General features: G+C 52.7%; 1 protein-coding gene, 1 long non-coding RNA gene and 1 pseudogene across 3 annotated transcripts in view; 1 reads left to right on the forward strand and 2 right to left on the reverse strand.

Moving 5' to 3' along the window:
• Positions 1-1,853: 1,853 nt before the first annotated feature.
• LOC118704369 lies at positions 1,854-11,055 on the reverse strand (annotated as a pseudogene).
• A 6,960-nt stretch (positions 11,056-18,015) lies between these two features.
• On the forward strand, positions 18,016-18,500 carry LOC123651276. The gene is made up of 2 exons (XR_006739874.1): positions 18,016-18,244; positions 18,366-18,500. It is a non-coding gene; the product is annotated as an uncharacterized LOC123651276 (long non-coding RNA).
• Positions 18,501-18,547: 47 nt separating this feature from the next.
• The window catches only part of COL27A1 (collagen type XXVII alpha 1 chain), a 121,550-nt gene continuing 116,299 nt past the window's right edge, over positions 18,548-23,798 (reverse strand). For both annotated transcript variants that reach the window (XM_036412031.2, XM_036412029.2), the window contains exons 59-61: positions 22,796-22,905; positions 20,749-20,967; positions 18,548-19,345 (exon numbers count right to left, since the gene is read on the reverse strand). In XM_036412031.2, coding sequence (XP_036267924.1) covers positions 19,199-19,345; positions 20,749-20,967; positions 22,796-22,905 — 476 coding nt within the window. In that variant the 3' untranslated portion in view covers positions 18,548-19,198. The remainder of the gene's footprint in view (positions 19,346-20,748; positions 20,968-22,795; positions 22,906-23,798) is intronic.

Genomic DNA, 23,798 nt, shown 5'->3' on the forward strand with positions numbered 1-23,798 from the left:
CAAAGTCCAGAGAGTTCTGAACCCAGGCCTGGAGGCAGGGATATTCTCCAAGAAAAACAACAAAAAAAAAACCAAGAACAACATGGGGCATTAAGGGGACTGTCTATTTTCAGTAAATGTATTATGTGAAGCATCTCCAACATCTGAAACAGGCAGTCACTTCTGTGTTGTCTGTATCCTCTGCTATTTAAGAGGGAAGCTTGCCCTCTCTCACCAGCTGCCCCCAATCCTGCAGCAGTGCCCAGCACACAGTGGGTGCTCAGGAAATCAATCCTGTGCAATTACTAACTCTACTACCTTCTGTATTTCTCCATGATGGAGCCAAATCTTTATCCACACAGATATTTTCACAAAGTATCATTATGGTATGCTTACAACTTTGGATGCTCACCCATTTTATTTATTTTTTTTAAATGGTATTTTAATTGATTTCAGAGAGGAAGGGAGAGGGGGAGAGAGATGGAACATCAATGATTGGAATCATTGATTAGTTGCCTCCTGCATGCCCCCTACTGGGGATCGAGCCCACAATCTGGGCTTGTGCAGTTGCCCAGAATCGAACCTGAGACCTATATATAGTCTGTAGGCTGGTGCTCTATCCACTGAGCAAAAGCAGCTAGGGCCATTTTATGTATTTTGAATAATTTTCCATGTTTCAGTATAGTGAGTGGTGATTTTCAAGCTCACATCATCTTTCATTCACTTCCTAGATTATAATTTACTCAATCATGCCCTGTCTTTATATGGTTCTATTGCATTTTATGGTATTACTAGAGGCCTCTGGCACAAGAGATTCATGCAATAGTCCTTCCTTCCCCTTCTGATGGCATCGGTTTTCCTCTGGCACCCGGGAGCCAGGCCTTCCCTCTGGCTGCTGCCTTCAGTCTTCACTCTGCATGGAGCACCACTCCTGTAGCACCATGAGCCCCCGCTCCCTCTGCTGCTGGTCCTCCCCCTGATAGCAGGCTTCCTGCTCTGTCCTGACACTCTGGGTGGTGGGGCTGCTGCCCATCTTGTAGGCGGTAATCTGCATATTCACTCCTGATTGGCTAGAGGGGGCGTAGCAAAGTGATAGTCAATTTGCATGTTTTTCTTTTATTAGAGTCAATATCCAGCTTTATTGAGGTACTAGAGACCCAGTGTATAACATTCTTGCATGGGAGGGGAGGGGTGGTCCCTCAGCACAGCCTGCACACTCTCCAATCCAGGACCCCAGGGGAGATGTCGAACTGCCTGTTTAGATCCATCCCACAGGGACTCCATCCCTCTTGCAATCTGGGACTGGAGACTCCTCAATGCTCACAGTCATCCCGCCTTCCCACCTATGGATCTGTTGGGGGCACATTCCCACTCTTCCTGCCTCACTCTGTGGCTTCTGTGTCTCCAACCTTACCCCTATTCCTGCTCTGGCCCTGGCCCTAGTACTAACCTTGTCAGGCCCCAACCAGCCCCCCTCCCAGATGGCCAGGGTGATGTTTGCCCTAAGGTCTTTCAAGCTGGGCACCATGCCCTGTGCCTAGTCCTCTCCTCCTTATCCACCCGAACTCCAGCTTTGGGTCCTCTGCCTTATGTTCCTCAAACCTGTCCTCTCAGGCCCTTGGCTTGCAGCAGGAACAGCAGGTGTTACCGAGCTCCTAATCTTTCTGGGCTGGTTCACATGCCCCTTCCAGGAAGCCTTCCCAGACTCCCCCTCCTGCAGAAGGAACCTCCTCGTGCTGGGCTCCAACACCACGTGCTATCGTCCATCCCACATGTGTGCTGGGGGTTACAGCAGGGGCTTCTGTAGGCAGGAGTGCAGACTTCAACCTGAATGAATGAATGAGTGAATGAATGAGTGAGCAAATGTCAACCTGCCTATTCCAAATGTAGAAACTTTATTGGTGCAACTGAGGGAAAGAACTGAGGCACAAAGGGAGGGTGGGGGTGTCTCAGGATGGGCTCCCAAAGTCTCTGAGGTCCTAATTCAATGCTGAGCCTGTCTCGGACTTCTCCTTTTCCTTCCTCCTTTCCTCCTCGTGCTGCTTCTCCAGCTGCAGGCACATATTCTACAGGACAGCGGGACAAGAAAGCAGTGACTGGGGAGGGCAGGTGTCCTGGGGGAAGGTGGAGTGGGCTCTAGACTGGGGCAACAGACCCCATGGGCCTCTGGGAAGCTCAGCGGTCCCCACAGTGAGCTGGGCACAGAGAAGCAGGCTCTCCTGCCTCTCTGTGCGGCCCTGGCTGGGTGATGGCTCTCTCTGGGTCTCTGGGCTACCCAAAGCAGGAGTGTCCTCAGGTGAGCACCACCTGGTTCTGGCCCTCACCTTTTTCTCATCGCTGTACAGGACTTCCGACTTGTCCATGCCCATGCACGTGAGGTAGTCATAGAAATGTTCCATTCACTCCGGGTTCACCTCTGGCTTGTCAGCTGCAGGAGGGAGCAAGGGGACAGGTGAGGATGTCAGTGTATGAGTGGAGTGTGCGGGGGAGGAGGTTGGGTAGAGACCAGGGAGGACTGGAGGTCTAGGGTCCCAGCCCTACGAGCTGGTGGCCCTTGGATAAGCCTGGTGGGTGTTTGGGGGTGCTTACCAAAGAAGGACAGCCCCATTTTCTGCTTGTCTTCTGGGAAAAAAGCAAGCATGAAGGTCTTGGGGTCCTTGGGCAGCAATAGGTGGCCAAACTGATCTATGCCATTCCCTGGAAGAGAAAGCCTCTGGTTGAGACCATGGAGATGGCTCATGGGTCCCTCCTCACAGGTGAGGCAACCTGGGTGTGCCCAGGCCCACCCAGCCAATGGCTGAGGGACAGGGGTTCACCTGGGCCATGTGTCCCTCACTCCTACAGGGCACCAGGCCCTGTGTCCAATGGATGTGGCATCAGAGGAGCCTCATGTGAACTGTGGCTGTCAGGGCCTTTCTCCCCATTTTACAGATGTGTTAATTGAGGTTCAGAGAGCCCATGGGATATTGGTTCAATTCTATTGGCATCTGTTTGTACCTGCTATGTGCCTTCTCTGCAGTGATAGTGGTTTCATGAGTGGGTTGTCACCCCTAGTTCCCAGAGAACAAAGATGACTGAGCCTTAGCCGGGACTCAAGCGTCCAGGGTAGGATTCTAGCAAAGGGCATGTACTTCAGTTACAGGCCCGGTCCCCAGCCTGGTGTGGGAGAAAACCGAACAATGTGTGTCTCTCACATTGATATTTCCTTTCTCTCTGTGTCCTTCCTTTCACTGTCTCTAAAAACCAATGGGAAAATACTCTCAGGTGAGGATTAACAAAACACAGAAACAAAACAAGAGTGCTTGAGAGGCAGGACTGGAGCCAACCTCGGGTTGAGTGTAGGTGTCATTGGAAGATGAGTGAGAGCCAAGTGGGCACCTGACTCTCCATGTCCTGAGCTGATCAGTGTAATGCCCTCCTTGGGTGGTTTCTGAGCATTAACGTGGGTTAATTGATACAAAGCACTGCAGACCGCACCTGGCACATAGTAAGAGCTCAGAGGTGTTGGCAGCTGTGACTGAATGCTTCAGGGTGCAGGCGGCAGGGCCCAGGGAGATGTAAGAAGTGGGCGTCTCTGGACTCTCTGTGCCCAAAGCCCCAGGTGCCCTCCTTTGGGCTGGCCCACCCACCATCTCCCATCCCATACAGCAACCCTTCCCCTGAGGGCTCACCATGTGTGCTCAGTGTTGCATTTTCCCTGTGGACCCTCAGGTTGATGGAGTTGTATATGCACTGGCCCTCCCTGAAGCCAGAGAGAAGAGGAGAGAAAAACAGTAAGATACCAAGGAGAAGTGGAGTGTCACAATCTTGGAGGCAGAGAGTCAGGTGGCAATTAGAGTCAGCCTGCCCCCATTCCCTGGATGAGAAGGTTGAGGCCAGGAGGGGGCAGGGGGTAACTCCTGGTATTTAGCAGCTGGGAGGAGGGGCCAGAAGCTGGGCTGATGCTGGGGCTGAGTTGGCAAGCCAGGGCCTTCTGAGGGCTTACACGGTCATGTACTCTCTGAACTGTATCCTGTCCTCCATGTGGTTGGGGGTGAAGTAAAAGAAGGATGCGTGGATTTTGCTGGATTCCTTCTTGTACTCAGGGAAGCGGTAGGCCGAGGCGATATAAAACCATTTGCCAGAGATCTGAGAAGAAACAGGAGCAGGTGATGGAGACTGAGAACGTAGTCCTGGATAGTCAGCTGGAGGAGACAGGGCAGATCTTTCCACTTTGCAAATCAGGAGAAAGAGGCCCGAGGGAGAGGTGGGGCCTGCAGGAATCAGCCATCACTCTCCCCAGCCCAGGATCACCCTCCCCGCTTCTGGCAGCCTCTTCCCAAGTGCAGCTTGCCCTGCTGAGGGACTTTGCAAGCAGGCTCAGAGAAAGGCTGCTGGAGGCTGGCCTGGTTCTCACTCAGCACCCAGGAGAGGCTGACTGCAAGCCAGCAGGGGAAGGGGATCCAGTGAGGGAGCCAGCACCCACCTGGTCCAGGGAGGCATTGGTGATGGGCACCGAGAAATTGGGACACTCAGGGCCCTGGGCATCCAGCACAGGAAAAAGGCTCAAGACAGCAAGGGCCCAGGACAGCACCATGGCCAGAGGAGGATGCCACTAGTGTTGGAGGTACTGGCAGCTAAGGGGTGTGGTGACCTTTATAATAATGAGTGGTGGGCAGGGCCCTGGGTACCCGCTGTGACCCAATCCGATGAGCTTTTGGGAAATGCCATGGGCAGTACCTTCCCTCCTTTTCCAAAAGTCAGCCCAGGGAAAGCCTCCAAGCTCCGGTCTAATTTGGTGACTGACCTTGAGCCCAGGACCCAAAGGTCAGGCTGTTCAAAGCCAATGTGGAAATGGCTGGAGTGCTATCCTATCTAATAAAAGAGTAATATGCAAATTGACTATGACTCTGCCACACCCACAAGCCATGCCCACCGGCCAGTCAGGAGCAATATGCAAATTCACCCACCCAAGAAGGCTTTGGCCACTGAGCGAACAGCAGACTTGGGATCCCAGGCAATGGAGGAAGCCAAGTTTCCTGCACACCCTGGCCAGCACTGGACTCCACTCAAGGCTACAAAGTTTCAATTATAGAATATAAATAAATCCCAGATACCAGGGCCTTCCTTGGGTCGCTGGGGCTTGTGGCCAGCCTGAAAACCACCACAGGCTCCTCATCCAGGGCACCCCATACCCCAAGGGAACCCCCAACCTGATCCAGGACACCCTTCAGGACAAACCAGCTGACTCCCACCTGGTCAGCAGGCCTCTTTCCTATCTAATAAAACAGTAATATACAAATTAATTGTCACTCCAACACACGAGATGGCTGCCACAAGATGGCCAGCATGGGAGGGCAGTTGGCAGGGACCAGGCCTGCAGGGAAGGGCAGTTGGAGGTGACTAGACCTGCAGGGGAGGGTAGTTGGGGGCAACCAGGCTGGCAGGGAAGCAGTTCAGCATCAATCAGCTGGTAGGGGAGTGGTTAAGGGGTAATCAGTCTGGCAGGAAGAAGTGGTTAGGGGCAAATAGAAAGGCACACAGGTGAGAAGTTGGCAGCCAGCATTCAGACATCCCTCTGGATCCCAGATTGGAGAATGAGCAGGCTGGGTTGAGGGACACACCACCACCTGTGCATGAATTGCATGCACCAGGCCTCTACTTAGTGATAATAGAGGAATAGGTGCTCACGGTTCCATCAACTCCTGCCCTGCTGATTACCAGAACTTGAGAGGGACCCATCATAAATCAATTGCTGCAGGCACCTTGGAGTGTCCCCAGGCTAGCCTGGGGTTTAGGGGCGATGGGCGGGGAAAGGCTGTAGAGGGTGGGGGAAGGCAAACATGGATTCAGTTCCAGTTGAGTGTGGTAACAACTGTTAAAGAACAAAAGTCCAGAGAGGCTCCAACCCAGACCTGGAGGCAGGGACATTATCCAAGAAAAACACACACACAAAAACAACAGCACGGGGCATTAAGGTGAATGTCTATTTTCTTTTTTAAAAAATATATTTTATTGATTTTTTTACAGAGAGGAAGGGAAAGAGATAGAGAGCTAGGAACATCGATGAGAGAGAAACATCAACCAGGTGCCTCTTGCACACCCCCTACCGAGGATGTGGCCTCAACCGATGTACATGCCCCTGACCGGAATCAAACCTGGGACCTTTCAGTCCACAGACCAACACTCTACCACTGAGCCAAACCTGTCTCAGCTGAATGTTTATTTTCAGTAAATGTATTATGTGAAGCATCTCCAACATCTGAAACAGGAAGTCACTTCTGTGTTGTCTGTATCCTCTGCTATTCAAGAGGGAAGCTTGCCCTCTCTCACCAGCTGCCCCCAATCCTGCAGCAGTGTCCAGCACACAGTGGGTGCTCAGGAAATTCTGTGCAATTGCTACCCTGTTTCCCCGAAAATAAGACTTATTTTAACATAAATATTATGTTATTTTTAATATTAATTTTTGCTCCCAAAGATGCTCTAGATCTTATTTTCGGAGGATGTCTTTTTTTCGGGGAAACACAGTAACTCTACCACCTTCTACATTTCTACGTGATGGGGCCAACTCTTTATCCACACAAATAATATTTTCACAAATTATTATTATGGTATGCTTACAACTTTGGATGCTCATCCATTTTATTTTCTGTGTTTTTTTTTGTTTGTTTTTTAAATGGTATCATATTTTTATTGATTTCAGAGAGGAAGGGAGAAGGAGAGAAGGATAGGAACATCAATGATGAGAATCATTGATCTGCTGCCTCTTGCATGCCCCCTACTGGGGATCGAGCCTGCAACCTGGGCTTGTGCCCTTGTCCAGAATCGAACCTGGGACCCTATAGTCTGTAGGCTGATGCTCCATACACTGAGCAAAACCAGCTAGGGCCATGTTATATATTTTGAATAGTATTCATGCTTCAGTGTAGTGAGTGGTTGTGATTTTCAAGCTCACATCACCTTTCATTCACTTCCTAGATTATAATTTACTTATTCATGCCCTGTCTGCATAAGTTCTATAGCATTTTATGGTATTACTAGAGGCCTGTTGCACAAGGAGATTCATGCAGTAGTCCGTCCTTCCACTGGCTGCTGGCATCAGTTTTCCTCTGGCACCCGGGCCCAGGCCTTCCCTCTGGCTGCAGCCTTCAGTCTTTACTCTGCATGGAGCACCACTCCTGTAGCTCCCTGGGCCTTGCACTCTCTGCCCCGGCCCTCCCCCTCATAGCAGGGTTCCTGCTCTGTCCAGACACTCTGGGGATTAGGGCTGCTGCCATCTTGGAGGTAGTGATCTGCATATTCTCTCCTGATTGGCTAGTGGGGGCATAGCAAAGTGATAGTCAACTTGCATGTTTCTCTTTTATTAGTGTAGATTTCCAGCTTTATCAAGGTACTAGAGCACATGTGTCAAACAGAAGGCCCGCGGGCCAAATCCGTCCCGCCAGGCCTTGCAATGTGGCCCGCACCACGCTGTCATCACTGCACTCCGCTGTGTTTCCATCACAATGACAGTTTATGACTGTTCAGTAAACCATTCGGCCCGTGATTTAGGCTGGATTTTAGATTTTGGCCCCTTCTCTGATTGAGTTCGACACCCCTATACTAGAGACTCAGTGCATAAAATTCTTGCATGGGGGTAGAGGGCTGATCCCTCAGCACAGCCTGCACACTCTCCAATCCAGGACCCCTGGGGTGATGTCAAACTGCCTGTTTAGATCCATCCCGCAGGGACTCCATCCCTCTTGCAATCTGGGACTGAGGACTCTTCAATGCTCACAGCCATCCCCTCTTCCCACCTGTGGACCTGTTGGGGACACATTACACTCTTACTGCCTCTCTCTGTGGCTTCTGTGTCTCCAACTTTCCCCCCGTCTCTGCCCTGGCCAAGGTGCTCACTTCCCAGATGGCCAGGGTGATGTTTGCCCTAAGTTCCTTCAAGCCGGGCACCATGCCCTGTGCCTAGACCTCTCCACCTTATCCACCCGAACTCCCGCTTTGGGTCCTCTGCCTTATGTTCCTCAAACCTGTCCTCTCAGGCCCTTGGCTTGCAGCAGGAACAGCAGGTGTTACCGGGCTCCTAATCTTTCTGGGCTGGTTCACATGCCCCTTCCAGGAAGCCTTCCCAGACTCCCCCTCCTGCAGAAGGAACCTCCTTGACCTGGGCTCCCACACCACGTGCCATCGTCCATCCTGGCATGTGTGCTGGGGGTTACAGCAGGGGCTTCTGCAGCTGGGGGTGCAGGTTTCAACATGAATGAATGAGTGAATGAGTGAATGAATGAGTGAGCAAATGTCAGCCTGCCTATTCCAATGTAGAAACTTTATTGGTGCAACTGAGGGAAAGAACTGAGGCACAAAGGGAGGGTGGGGGTGTCTCAGGATGGGCCCCCAAGTCCCCGAGGTCCTAATCCAACGCTGAGCCTGACTCAGACTTCTCCTTTTCCTTCCTCCTTTCCTCTTCATGCTGCTTCTCCAAAGGCAGGCACAGATTCTACAGGACAGCGGGATAAGAAAGCACAGTGATGGAGGAGGGCAGGGGTCCTGGGGGAAGGTGGAGTGTGCTCTGGACTGGGGCAGCCGACCCCATAGGCCTCTGGGAAGCTCAGCGGTCCCTGCAGTGAGCTGGGCACAGAAAAGCAGACTCTCCTGCCTCTCTGTGCGGCTCTGGCTGGGTGATGGCCCTCTCTGGGCCTCTGGGCTGCCCAAAGCAGGAGTGTCTTATGGTGGGCATCACCTCATCCTCCTGGCCCTCACCTTTTTCTCGTCGCCGTACAGGACTTCTGACTTGTCCATGCCCATGCACGTGAGGTAGTCATAGAACTGTTCCATTTGCTCCGGGGTCACCTCTGGCTTGTCAGCTGCAGGAGGGAGCAAGGGAGCAGGTGAGCATGCCAGTGTGTATGGGGGTGGGGGGTGGGGCGTAGGGGAGATAGGGTGGTGGCTGGGTAGAGGCCAGGGAGGAATGGAGGTTTGGGGCCCAACCCTAGGCCCTGGGTGAATGGTGGGAGTTTGGGGGTGCTTACCAAAGAAGGTCAGCCCCATGTTCTGCTTGTCTTCTGGGAAAAAAGCAAGCATGAAGGTCTTGGGGTCCTTGGGCAGCAGTAGGTGGCCAAAATGATCTATGCCATTCTCTGGAAGAGAAAGCCTCTGGTTGAGACCATGGAGATGGCACAGTGGGTCCCTCCTCACAGGTGAGGCAACCTGAGTGTGCCCAGGCCCAGACAGCCAATGGCTGAGGGTCAGGGGTTCACCTGGGCCATGTGTCCCTCACTCCTACTGGGCACCAGGCCCTGTGTCCAATGGATGTGGCATCAGAGGAGCCTCATGTGAACTGTGGCTGTCAGGGCCTTTCTCCCCATTTTACAGGTGAGTTAAATGAGGTTCAGAGAGCAGCCTCAGGAGTTGGATCAATTCCATTGGCATTTGTGAGTGCCTGCTATGTGCCTTCTCTGCATTGATGGCGGGGACACGGGTGGGCTGCCACCCTTAGGTCCCAGAGGACAAAGAGTGGCTGAGCCTTAGCTGGGACTGAAGGGTCCAGGGTTGTATTCAGGCCCAGGGCATGTACCTCAGTTGTAGGCTAGGTCCCCAGACCAGCTGTGGGAGACAACCAATTGATGTGTGTCTCTCACATTGATGTTTCCTTTCTCTCTGTCTCCTCCCTTTCACTGTCTCTAAAAACCAACTGGAAAATACCCTCAGGTGAGGATTAACAAAACAAAAACAAAAACAAAAAACAAGAGTGCTTGAGAGGCAGGCCTGGAACCAACCTCGGGTTGAGTGTAGGTGTCATTGCAGGATGAGTGAGAGAGCCGAGTGGGCACCTGACTCTCCATGTCCTGAGCTGATCAGTGTAATGCCCTCCTTGGGTGGTTTCTGAGCATTAACGTGGGTTAATTCATACAAAGCACTTCAGACCACACCTGGCACATAGTAAGAGCTCAGAGGTGTTGGCAGCTGTGACTGAGTGCTTCAGGGTGCAGGCGGCGGGGCCCAGGGAGATGTAAGAAGTGGGCGTCTCCCAGGCTCTCTGTGCCCAAAGCCCCAGGTGCCCTCCTTTGGGCTGGCCCACCCACCATCTCCCATCCCACACAGCAACCCTTCCCCTGAGGGCTCACCATGTCTGGTCAGCGTCGCATTTTCCCGGTTGACCCTCAGGTTGGTGGAGTAATACATGCACTGTGTTGGCCTTACGCCAGAGAGAAGAGGAGAGAAAAACAGTAAGATAGTAAAGGAGAAGTGGACTGTAACAATCTTGGAGGCGGAGAGTCAGGTGGCAATTAGAGTCAGCTTGTCCCCATTCCCCGGATGAGAAGGCTGAGGCCAGGAGGGGGCAGGGGCTAACTCCTGGTATTTAGCAGCTGGGAGGAGGGGCCAGAAGCTGGGCTGAGGCTTGGGCTGAGCTGGCAACCCAGGATTTTGTGCAGGGCTTACATGGACATGTACTTTCTGAGGTGTATCCTGTCCTCCACGTGGTTGGGGGTGAAGTAAAAGTAGGCAGCATGGATGACACTAGATACCTTCTTGTACTCGGGGAAGCGGTAAGCCGAGGCGATATAAAACCACTTGCCAGAGATCTGAGGAGAAACAGGAACAGGTGATGGAGACTGAGAACAGTCCTGGATAATTAGCTGGAGGAAATTGGGGCAGATCTTTCCACTTTGCAAATCAGGATCAGAGGCCCGTGGGAGGGGTGGGGCCTTCAGGAGCTCACTCTAGGAATCAGTCATCAACCCAGACACCCCAGGCAACCTCCTCCCTTCCTTTTTAGGCCCCTCCCCAGTGCAGCTTGCCCTGCTGAGGGACTTTGCAAGCAGGCTCTGAGCTTGGAGGCAGAGGAAGGCTGCTGGAGGCTGGCCTGGTTCTCACCCAGTGCCCAAGAGATGCTGACTGCAAGCCAGCAGGGGGAAGGAAGTCCAGAGAGGGAGCCAGCACCCACCTGGTCCAGGGAGGCATTGGTGATGGGCACCGAGAAATTGGGACACGCCGGGCTCTGGGCGTCCAGCACAGGAAGAAGGCTCAAGACCGCAAGGGCCCAGGGCAGCGCCATGGCCAGAGGAGGATGCCGCTGGTGTCAGAGGTACTGGCGGCTGAGGGGTGCGGTGATCTTTATAATAATGAGCGGTGGGCAGGGCCCTGGGGTCCCGCTGTGACACAATCCGGTGCACGTTTGGGAAATGCCATGTGCAGCAACCTTCTCTCCTTTCCCAAAAGTCAGCCCAGGGAAAGCCTCCAAGATCGGGTCTAATTTGGTTCCCTGACCTTGAGCCCAGGGCCCAAAGGTCAGGCTATTGAAAGCCCAGTGGAAACGGCTGGAGTGATGTTAGTGGTAATAGAGGGGCAGGCGCTCATGGTCCCATTCACTCCTGCCCTGCTGAGTGGCAGGACTTGAGGGGGACCCATCATAAATCAGATGCTGAAGGCACCTTGGAGAGTCCTCGGGCCAGCCTGGGGTGTAGGGGAGATGTGGGGTAGGGGTGCAGGATGTAGGGGAAGGCAAACATGAATTCAGTCCAGTTGAGTGTGGTAACAACTGTGAAGGAACCAAAGTCCAGAGAAGTCCCAACCCAGGGACAGGGACATTTTCCAAGACAAACACAAAAAACAACAACAACAACACGGGGCATTAAGGTGACTGTCTATTTTCAGTAAATGTATTATGTGAAGCATCTCCAACATCTGAAACAGGAAGTCACTTCTGTGTTGTCTGTATCCTCTGCTATTCAAGAGGGAAGCTTGCCCTCTCTCACCAGCTGCCCCCAATCCTGCAGCAGTGCCCAGCACACAGTGGGTGCTCAGGAAATCAATCCTGTGCAATTACTAACTCTACCACCTTCTGCATGTCTCCATGACGGGGCCAAATCTTTATCCACACAGATATTTTCACAAAGTATTATTATGGTATGCTTACAACTTTGGATGCTCATGCATTTTTTTTTATGATATTTTTATTTATTTCAGAGAGGAAGGGAGAGGGAGAGGGAGAGATAGAAACATCAATGATTGGAATCATTGATTGGTTTCCTTCTGCATGCCCCCTACTGGGGATTGAGCCTGCATCCTGGGCTTGTGCCCTTAACCAGAATCAAACCTGGGATCTTTTAGTCCACAGGCTAATGCTCATCCACTATGCAAAACCAGCTAGGGCTATTTTATACATTTTGAATAGTTTTTCCTGTTTCAGTATAGTGAGTGGTTGTGATTTTCAAGCTCACATCACCTTTCATTCACTTTCTAGATTAGGGGTGTCGAACTCAATCAGAGAAGGGGCCAAAATCTAAAATCCAGCCTAAATCGCGGGCCGAATGGTTTACTGAACAGTCATAAACTGTCATTGTGATGGAAACGCAGCGGAGTGCAGTGATGACAGCGCGGTGCGGGCCACATTGCAAGGCCTGGCGGGACGGATTTTACCCGCGGGCCTTGTGTTTGACACATGTGTTCTAGATTATAATTTAATCAGGCCCTCTCTTTACATCTTTCTGTAGCAGTTTATGTTATTGTTTCCAGCTTTATTGTGGTATAATTGTCTATAGCAGTGATCGGCAAACTCATTAGTCAGCAGAGCCAAATATAAACGGTACAACCATTGAAATTTCTTTTGAGTGCCAAATTTTTTAAACTTAACACTATAAAGGTAGGTACATTGTTATTAACTTAATTAGGGTACTCCTAAGATGGCCTTTGCTAAAAACTCATGGGGCCAAAGAGCCTCATGTGGCTCAAGAGCCACAGTTTGCCGACCACTGGTCTGCAGCATTTTACATTTTCCCCCTCTGATGACAGGTGTCAGAGATTGACCAATCACTTTCTATAATTACCTCTCCCCTCCAGAGGAAGAAAAGCCTATTTCACGTATAAGGCTTTAGTGTTATTTAAAATAGTCCCAAACTAGAAGCAAGTCAAAGGCTCAGTCAGCAGGAAAAAGGAAAAACAGATGGTAGCGTGTTGTTGTTGTTGTTGTTGTGCAATGAAATATTACTTAGCAATGAAAAGCAATGAACTACGGACATGGGGAACAATATGAAAGAATCTCAAAAAGATAATGCTGAGCAAAAGAAGCCAGCCTTGGTCGAGCCTATGCTGTCTGTTCTGTAGGGGTTCAGAACAAGCAGCCACTGTGTGTGATTCAGCGGCTTATTTTGACCTGAACACTTGCCGGGTCCAGAAGGCTCAGGAAGAACCTTGAACCTTCCCCGTAAGCGCCTAAAAGACTTGAGGATAGCCATAGCCGCTTTGGCTCAGTGGATAGAGTGTCAGCCTGTGGACTCAAAGGTCTTGGGTTCAATTCAGTCCAGGGCACATACCCCAGTTTGCAGGCTTGATCCCCAATAGGGGGCGTGAAGGAGGAAGCCAATCAATGATTCTCTTATGATTGATGCTTCTCTCTCTCTCCCCCTCCCTCTTTCCCTCCCTTTCTCTCCCCCTCTCTCCCCCCACTTCCTCTCTGAAATCAATAAAAATATATTTTAAAAAAAAGAAAGAAAAAAGAATTGACGATAGAGGACCTGCCCCAGGAAGGGAGCTATCATCCTGGAGAACTAGAATTATCTGGGGCGAACTGGAGACCCAGGCAAAGAGCAGGGTTTGGTCTTTCTTGTAACCTGCGTGCCTCTTGAAGCAAAACCACAGGCAGAGGAGTGTGTACAGGAAAGGTATGGGCTTGGTCTCTACCTCTGTTTCCTGGTACAGGTCCTCTAAAACCCTCTGAATACCTTGGCTAATGAGATGGCAGGTGTCCCAGGCCTCCGGGATAGCCTCAGGGTGGGAGCTGGTTACCAGGGAACTCAATCAGAGAATGGGCCAAAATCTAAAATCCAGCCTAAATCGCGGGCCGAATGGTTTACTGAACAGTCATAAACTGTCATTGTGATGGAAACGCAGCAGAGTGCAGTGATGACAGCGCGGTGAGGGCCACATTGCAAGGCCTGGAGGGACGGATTTGGCCCTCGGGCCTTGTGTTTGACACATGTGGATTAGAGGGTTGAACTTTCAGCCTGACCTCTGGAGAGGGATGTGGGGCTGGAGAGTGACCTGATCACTGTTGAATGTGCAACAATTGAGTCAATCCTGCCACTTTAAGGAAGCTTCCATCCTATCTGGTGGGGATTGGAGAGCTTCCGGGTGGGGAACCCGCAGAGGCGCTGGGGAGGTACCTGGGCAGAGAGGGCCTGAAGCTCTGTGCCCCTCCACAGACTTCGCTCTCCGAGTCTCCTCTGACTGTCCCTCAGTTAGATCCTTTTTAATACACCGGTGATCTAGGCCAGTGGTCGGCAAATCGTGGCTCTCGAGCCACAAGGGGCTCTTTGGCCCCTTGAGAGTGGCTCTTCCACAAAATACCACGGCCTGGGCGAGTCTATTTTGAAGAGGCGTTAGAAGAAGTTTAAGTCTAAAAAAATGTGGCTCTTAAAAGGAATTTTAGTCGTTGTACTGTTGGTATTTGCCTCTGTTGACTAATGAGTTTGCCGACCATTCTAGGCAGTAAACTGTGAGCTGGGGAGGAAAGGAAGACAGATTCTTGCATTCCATAACTACTTCAGGGACTGCAGGTTCCATCCCACTTCTAAAGACATCAGAATGCAAAAATATGTCTTCAGTGGGAGTAAGAAAAGAGGATCTTTCCCCATCGGACAGACGAGGAAACCGTGAGGTCAGGGCCAGAGGTGAGGCTTAGCTAACCAGGGAGATGCACCCATTGGGAAGAATGCTTTGCTGAGAAAGCTGGCTCATCCACACTTTGTCACCGAGGCCCTGGCTGAGCTCAGAGTCCGATGGTTAATCTGTGGCCTTCTGCCTGAACAGCCAGAAAGCATCCATTGGCAGAGCAAGCTGTGCTGCGTGGGAACTGGGTGTTCAGTGGAGGAAATACCCAAGAGAAGATTTGCTGAAGTTCAGGACCTGTTTTGTGGTGTGGGGCACCTTCCAGAACCTCTTTGGACCTCAGCTCCCTCACCCGAAGAGCCCAGAGGGTCTCAGAGGGTCACGTATGGGCTGCAAAAATCCCATCCGCACGGCTCCTGGTTCACAGCAGGCGAGCCATGAAGCTGCTGTTATTTTGAACGGTGCTATCATTGGGTTGCACCATGTGACCCCGAGGATTTTTTTTTTTTTTTTAGGTCAACAAGCTGTTGAATATCATTCCATTTCATAGGGCTCACCTTACTATTTGAAGCAAGAGCGCTGTCTGTGATTGGCAGGCAGGGAAGGGCGTATCCTCCCCATTTTGCAGAGGGAGAAACTGAGGCCTATAGAGTGGGAGTGATCAGGAAGCTGGGCCTGGAATCACCTGCCAGCCTCTCCCTCGGTACCCTTTCCAGACCCTCCAGGCACCAGGCTGCTGGTCACTGTGGGGTGTGACTGTTCGTGGTGAGGGCTCGTGTGGACAAACACAGACTGGTCTGGGCTTCTCCTTGGGGTTGACCCGGGCCTGGGAAATCCACTCTGGCTGTTTCCTGACACCCAGTTGTGCAATGAGAGATTGGAAATCCACTCTGGCTATTTGCTGCCTATGCGGGAGAGCTGCCTGCTTTCCCCAACCATGTACCTGTTCCTGCTGGGAACCGGCTGGCATTCCTTGGCCAGGTCACGGGAGGCCCTCCTGAGCTTGGCTCCCCTCACTCCCCTCATTTCCCTCTGGCCCTTCTTCCTGACTCTATTCCTCTCTCATGGCCTCAGAGCCACCACAGCTCAGGCCTCTTCCCTGTCCTCCCAGCTCAGCCAGCTGCCTCCTGGACAGCCCCGCTCCAGTGCCCGGCGCTGCCCAAACCCAACTTGGCCAACCCAAACCCTGCTCTCCTGGGCAGGCCTGGGCTTGTCCTATACCCAGCCAGCACCCCCAGCCTTCCTACACCCTCTGACCCTGTGGGCCGCTGACTGCTCCGCACATCTGCACGACACCTTTACTGTCAGTGCTGTTCCCTCTCCCCCCAACGCCCTTCCCCAGCAGGCTAACCTTGTTCATTTTCTCTCACCTCAGCATGGGTGATAACTTTATGTGTCATCTTAGTGGAGCCATGGGGTGCCCAGATATTTAAACTGCTTGGGGTGGGCATCATCCTTTCCTTGCCTTTGGACATGATTGGAAACAGCTTTGCTGTGACTCCACCAGGTGACTCCAGGCACTGCCCTGAGCCTGTTGCCTTCTCTGCACAATGCGGGGGAGGGCACCTGGGATGTGGGAGTCTCCACACCCTCTGGACCAGGAGTCCTGGGCTTCGGGGATGGGACTCTCGGAGCTCCCGGTGCTCACTGCCTGGGGGAGGGACCAGGGGAGGGAGGGACCCAGGAGAGGAGAGTAAAAAGACCCCCTGCAAGTAAACGGATGACCTGGAAACTTACAGCTAGGTGTTTTTTTTAAAAATATATTTTTATTGATTTCAGAGAGGAAGGGGGAGAGAGATGGAATCATCAATGATGAGAGATTCATTGATCGGCTGCCTCCTACATGCCCCCTATCGGAGATCGAGCCTGCAACCCTGGCACATGCCCTTGATTGGTATTGAACCCAGGACATATCATTCCGCAGGTTGACGCTCTATCTGCTGGGCCAAACCAGCTAGGGCAATAGCTAGTTTTAAAAACATAAAATCCCAGCTATGAACTCAACTGCTTGTGATTTGCCTTTCTCCTCAATAAGGACAGAAAAGTCCTGTTCTGTCCAAGGTCCCTGAGAAGGAGACACAAGCGAAGGAAGAAAACGCTGAACAGAGGGTCATGGGGTCCAACAGGGACAGGTCTGTCCCAGTGTTGTGACTGTACAGCATCGTGAAGGTACGGAATATCACTAATGGTGAGTTTTATGTTATGTGTGATTGGACTGGATTAAAAAGAAAAGAAGGAATTGCTCGTGTTAAACACAGCACACCCCCTCCTCCCTGTATGTTGCAGGGCGAATTGTGTCTCCCAAAAAGATACGTCGGAATCCTAACCACGTTCCCGGTGAATGTGGCCTCCCTGGGAAATCGAGTCTTTGCCGAAGGAATCCAGGTAAGACCTGCTGTCCTTCTACAAAGGTGTGACTAGAGAGGCTGTCTTGTGGCTGTGGGGCTGGAGATTGAGGTGCTGACATGCCTGGGGCCACCAGAAGCTGGACCAGGTAGGGAACGCCCCCTAGAGGCGGCAGAGGGGTGGGGGCCCTGCCAGGCCTTGCATTTCAAACTTCCCGCCTCCAGCCCTGGGAGAATGCATGCCTGCTGTTTGAAGCTACCGGGTTTGGGGGAGCATTACCCTCGCCCTAAGAAACTGAGCTCCCCCCTCTCAGCGCTAGCCCTCCTGCGAAGGTGCCATAGGTCTCGCCCTGCCCCCCCTCCAATGGGGGCAGCAGCAGAAGCAGAATGCCCACCCTCCCCCCACTTTCCAGCCCTCCCACACACCTTCCCCGGGCTTTTCAAAAAAGTACACAGCCACGGACCCGTCATTCCATTGCCTCAGTTTTAAATATTTATTTAAAATCCAGAAGGGAAAAGGAGAGACGGAACCCACGGGGGTTTTAACACTGACATGTGGACAGAGACATAAACGGGGACAGCAGAAAAAAAACCAAGGACGAGACAGGGGGGTCAGGCAGAGACTGGCATCGTGGGGAACCGAGCTGGGCGAGGCCCTGGCGGCTGCGGAATGCCCTTCCAGGAAGGCCTCCGGGCGGGGCCGGGGCCGGGGATACGGGATGGGACGGGATCAGTGGGGAGGGGGGGCCAGGGTGAGGTATTAAATAATGCGAATCAAATCCAATTCCCCAAGAGACACGACTTAGAGAAAGACAAATAGACTTCCACATAAAAATCTCCCCTTCTGTCACAATAACTCCTCAGTTAAAATAACCTCAGAATCCGCCCCGGGTGCTGGCAGGTCCGAGGATGTAGGGCGATTCGGGTGGCACTGAACACCTCTTATCACTGCGAGGTTCCCGCAGGGATTCCTTCTCCTCGGCCCACGTGTACCCGGGGAGCGGCTGGCTGTGTTTCTATGGGATTTAAGGACTAAAAAAGCAAGAGCGATGGCCGTGTCCTGAAAGGACAGGCTCCCGGGAGGGAGGGCCTTCGTGGGTGGCGCGTGGCTTCAGGAGATGGTGCCAATGCTTATCTTCCACCTCCAGGGCCAGCCCTGACCCTCCATGGCTCCGCTAACCGTTTCTTCAAGGCCAAGGCTTCTCCCAGGACCCGCCTGTCTAGATCGCTTTCTCCGAGGGCATCCTCGGCCCAACTCCCCTCCGGGACCGCGAAGGTTCGGGTCCGAATCCTTCATGCTCAGGCCTCCCCTGCTTAGGAGGACCAACGTTTCAAAGTCTGTAAGTTAAAAGGCAAATCTCACTACTTCCGTTTCTGGCAGGGTTGTGTTTTGTGTGTGTGTTTTTTTTCTTTTTTTGCTTTTTTTTTTTTTTTTTCCCTTTTTACTTCCCCCCTCCTTAGCAGATTACCAGGTGAGCACAAGGGGTGATGCTAGGAAAATTTAAAAGCTCCCCACACTTTGTCCTTCGGAGGAGAGAGAAACATGTGGCGGGGAGCCCACGTCAAAAACGTTTTCTTCAGAGTCTGTGGCAAAAATGGTAGCACCTTCAGAATCTTAAATAAGGTTGTTGCTTTTCCTTAAAAAAAAAAAAAAAAATCACATACGCCAAGAGACGATTGCGAGCACCAGCGATGATTCCACAGTGGGAGGTAGCAGACGTGGGCGCCCCTGCCTTGAGGGCCTCCTCGCCCTCGGCTTCCTTTGCTTCCCACCCCGGCTGCTCTCTCTCACCCTCTCACCTCTTTCCCAGGTGAAAAGAATAGTAACGCATCTCCTCTGTGTTTGCTTAAATAAAATATATATAGTTCTTTCCTTTTCTCCTTTTTTTTTCATGTCTCCTCTCTAATATTGCACATCGAAGCTCCCTGGCGGGGCCCAGCTGCCCCCTCCCCTCAAGCTGGCTGGACCTCGGGGCTCTTGCTTGGGCAGGAAGCTGGGGAGGAAGCTGTGGCCGCAGAGCCGGGAGACAGGCCACGGGGCTCAGGCGGGTGGCAGGCCCAGTTGGCTCAGGCTGGCTCTTTGGTTGGTCTTTGGAGCTGTGTTGGGGTCACCCGGCTACCTGCCCCCCCACCCAGCCATTTCTACTGGGCAGATGACACCTGGGGCCCATCCTAGAACCCTCGGGCAGGGGAGCTGCCTCTCCTGGGCCCACCTGCCCCTAAGTACCCTCCCTTTGCCTCCTCCTACTCCTCTTCCCTCCCCTCCAGGCCTAGAGGAGCCAGGAGGTCAGAGGTCAGAGGAAGCACGCAGGTCCAACTTCCAGGCGGTACTGCTTCCCTGATGAGGCAGGAGGGAGGTTGTCCACGCTGACGATGGGCAGCTGCTGGGGGTCCTGGGTTCGGAAGGTGAAGAGCGTCTGCTGCCAGCGGCCATCCTGGACCTGAGGGCAGAAGGAAAAGAGGACACTCACATCCCTCATGGGCCTCTTCGTGATTCCCCGGCATCTCGCCTCGCGGTTCCTGATGGCCACAAGGTACTTCCCCAGAGCACCCACCTGGACTGGTCCATTTAGATCACTTCTGCTACTTTTATTCTTTTTTTAAAAATATACATATTTTATTGATTTGTTACAGAGAGGAAGGGAGAGGGATAGTTAAAATCATTGGTGATAGAGAAACATCGACCAGCTGCCTCCTGCACACCCCCTGCTGGGGATGTGCCCGCAACTGAGGTACATGCCCTTGATGGGAATCAAACCTCTTAGTCTACAGGCCAACGCTCTATCCATTGAGCCAAATCAGTCAGGGCTACTTTTATTCTTGTGAGCAATGCTGTAATGACTTATCATGGTACTAAACTTTTGTGTACATTTGTAATTTCCACAGAACAAATTCTAGAAGCAGATTTGCTGAATTAAACGATAGGTACATTTTTAAGGCTTTGGATTTATATATCCCCCTATATAATAAAAGGCTAATAATACAAATTGACCAAAAGGCAGAACTACTAGTTGCTATAATGCGCATTGACCACCAGGGGGCAGATGCTCAAAGCAAGAGCAGGCTTCAGCTGTCAATTGGACATCGCCCAAGGGCTCCTGGCCTGCACCCTCTCACAGTCCAGGAGCCCCATAATCAATTGCCCAAAGAGGTAGGCCCCGCCCATCCGCCACAGCTCACTGTCTATGGCCTGGGCCTCCCTCTTTGGTGCGATTGTAGGCCCCCCTTCCCCCAATTGATTGCTCCGCTGGCCAGTGGCCTGGGCCTGCTTCTGTGAGGCAATCATGGGGTGATGGCCGGGCCCCAGACCAATCGAATCAAACCCACCTTGGCTGGCCTGGCGCCATTGGGTGTCATAGCATGGTCCACTGGACAGGTTGTTCTGCTGTTCAGCCATTTGATTGGTTTGCATATCATGCTTTTATTATTATTATTATTATAGATGTTAGGATGTGAGAAAACCAACACACCCATTACCAGTTTTGTTTAATCTTGTGACACTGGTTTATTTGTTTGACAACTTTATATCTCTCTCTTCCCTAACAACCTACTCTGTTTAAGGCATTTGAAAATAACCAAAAATGTTAAGAGAAAAAATTAGCCTGGTCAGGGTGGGGGCAGAGAGTAGAAGTATATCCTCCTGTAAGCAGCCTTGCAAATAAGTACCATATCTACCAGCCTGGATCTTCCCTCAGAAGGGTCTCAGAGAGGAAGGTGAATCACAGCAGTTTTATAAAGCTGCCACAATAAAATTACAAATGTCAAAATGATATGTAGCATGCTAATATAAAAACATGGTTTCCGCTGGTCTGTGTGTGAGGGGCCTGTGGGGGCTCCGGGTTACCTTACAGCCGTCCATGGACACTTCGGGCCTGAACTGACCCCCGGCTTCGAAAATCTGCCCGTTCCAGGCCCGGAAGCGAACTGCCCTCTTGGCTGGGGCCTGCCCGGGGCCCTCCTGCCACACAGTCATGTTCAGGCAGTGGATGGTGATATGCTGTGTCACCTCAGAGCTTAGCAGGTGCAGAAAATTCATCTGGACTCGGCTGACAGCAAACTCCACCTGTGGAGGAGACACAGCCGTGGGGTTGGAGCTGTGGGCAGGGGCGGGTCTGGCTGAGATGCCCACAGCTCTCAGAAGGTAACTCTCAGGGAGAAGCCCAACCATGCTCCCTGACGTGTGCTCACTAAAGAGAGAGGGAAATTGGGGTCTGTGTGAGCTGGTCCAGAGCCAGGGAGGGAAAAGGGAAGGGAAAGAGAGAGTCAGAGTGAGTCAGAGCTGTGAAGGGCCTGATGCAATCTTCCCCACGCCCCTCTCCATTGTAGGGGACGGGGGTCTTTGGATAAGGTGATCAGATGTCCCGCTTTTTAACAATTTGTCCCACAGCATTTTAAAACGCCGTGGGACACGGGACAAATTGTTAAAAATCGGGACTGTCCCGCCAAAAGCGGGACGTCTGGTCACCTTATCTTTGGAGCTGAGCTGGGACTTGGAGGCCCAGAGAGGAAGAGGATCTTGCCCAAGATAGAGAGGCTCTCAGAGTAAAGAGGAAATGAGCAGCGCCCTTCCTACCCTTTCTGTCTCCATATCCCCGAGGGGTGAGCTGTGGTAGAAACGCCAGACCTGACCACAGACAACGGGGCAGGATTTACGGCCTCAGTGGTTCTAGTGTGAGCTCTGACAGCTGGGCCTGCGTGTCTGTAATGCGAGCACCTGCCGTGTTCTGATCCCACGCACTTCAAAGGCGCCGTCTCTGATCAACCTGTGGCCAGTCACAGCCTGTGAGAGCCAGACCACCGGCCCCCCCCTCACCCCCCCCCTTCCACGGAGGCTCTCGGTTGCTTTCAATAACTGACCATTGGGGCCACCTGTCCTTCCTCTTCCTGTGCTTTGAATTCCCACTGTTACATTTTAAATTCTCCAATAGCGGGAGCCCCAGGGGAGCCACGTGGCTTCCAGTCTTGTAAGAAAGGGCATCTCGCATCGCCATAAAAACCTCGAGGGCTGGTCCAACCACAGCATCAGATATTGACAGATGGAGACCGGCACCCCACAAGGGTTCACTGTTCCCCATGGGGTGGAGACTCAGGGGGGCAATCACCCTGCCAGCCCAGGGGCCAACTCCAGCCTCCCTCCTCTGCCACCTCAGAGTCAGAGGGGAAAGGGCCTGTTGGACCCTGAGCTCCGTCTGTGGGGATAGTGGCGAGGCTGCTGGGTTTCGTGTGTTTCGTGTTGAACCCCAGCACCTGGCACACGGCAGGGACTCAACTACCATGTTTCCCCAAAAATAAGACATACCCCGAAAATAAGACCTAGCACATGGAAAGATAAGACATCCTCTGAAAATAAGACCTAGCGCAACTTTGGGAGAAAAAATTAATATAAGACACCGTCTTATTTTCAGGGAAACAGGGTAGTTGGGGGAGTGGTCACATGACCAGCGCCTGCCTGGGCTTATTGTTGAGTTGCCCTGAGCCACCTACAATTCTCGGCTCAGAGATGGGCACCTGGTGAGAGGGCAGTGAACGTTCATTTAATAGTTGCGTGCCCAATTCTGGCGGCTCGTCCCCGGGAACAGCACCCTGACTTGTTTTGTGCTGACGGCTCATAGTTCTCCAAGCCAGGCTGGCTTGGCCAACGCCACCGCTCTAGGTGGCAGGCAAAAAGTCCTACTTGAAGAGAAAACCATTGGCCTCAGACGAGTCAAAGGGGTTTGGATTTAAAACAATTCACCCTCAACTGACAGATGAAGAAACTGAGGTTCAGGAACAGGAGATGACTTCCCCAAAGCCAGGCAGTCAGACCAAAACTCGGCTGGGCTGTGGCCCAGGCAGGGTGGGGGCAGAGAGGGCCAGCCAAGGGGAGGGGGGGGGCGGGAGCAGTCAGGTACCTTGGAGGCCGTGATGGGCTTGAGACACGTCTGCCCACCGTGCGTGAAGTTGCAGGAGACTTCGATGGTGTCTGACGAGCAGCCAAGGTTCGGGTCCACCCAGTAGGTGCCTGCAGGAAGCAATGGGGCACTGGTGTCTGTGTGTGGGAAGGAGCCCCAGGGCGTGGTTCTGAGGTGGGTCCCCCACCTTGTGACTCCTCAGCTCCAGTTGGATATGAAGTCGGGGACGGGGGAGCAGGAAAGGGATTCGTGAGCCACAGGTCTCTGAGCAGAGCCCCTGGAGGGGCACAGAGCTGAGCACGAGAGCCGTGGCCATTGAGAAATGCCCACTTTCCATCGGGACACTGAGGCAGACAGGCTGAGCCGCTAGGGCTGATGTAGTGGAATGGTTTCCCCTCGGAGGCGAGTGATCCTCCTAGGCTGGCTGGGGGACCGCAGATGTCGAGTATTGAGAACTTGGAGCTGTGGAGGCTCAGACCTTGGGGCTGAGCCAGGACCTCAAGGGGCTGATGGCTCTCCACCCCCTCTGCACCAGCCTGCACCCCCTGTGCACCAGCCCCCACTCCCTCTGCTGGCACCTGGTTTCCCCACAGCTTCTGAGGGAGCCACAGGTGTTCGCAGCTGAATGGGACACCCACCCACTCTCTGCCTTCTCAGGCAGCGAATGGAAGGGTGCTCAGGGCGGGGTGGTGGCTGCCCGGCTCACAGGGCCTACATTCGAACCAGGCCTGTCTGCCTCCAAAGCCATGGTCCTTCCAGGGACCACATGAGCTCACACAGACAGAAGGGAATCGGATGAGGTGCGGAGCCCCTCCCGTCCCAGTCTCTCCTGGCCCTTGGAGGCCTTTCCTGCCAAAGCTCTGGCCTCCTGCACTGACATGACTGACCCTGCTTGACATCTGAGGCTCTGGAAGGATGAGACCCTCCTGGGGGTACCCACTACACCCCCCTTCTGAAACACAAGGCCTGGCACGGGGGCTCAGCAACTGCTGGTTGAATGAGT

Source organism: Pipistrellus kuhlii, unplaced genomic scaffold, assembly GCF_014108245.1.
Source record: "Pipistrellus kuhlii isolate mPipKuh1 unplaced genomic scaffold, mPipKuh1.p scaffold_m20_p_43, whole genome shotgun sequence".
NCBI classification, from domain to species: Eukaryota; Metazoa; Chordata; class Mammalia; order Chiroptera; family Vespertilionidae; genus Pipistrellus; species Pipistrellus kuhlii.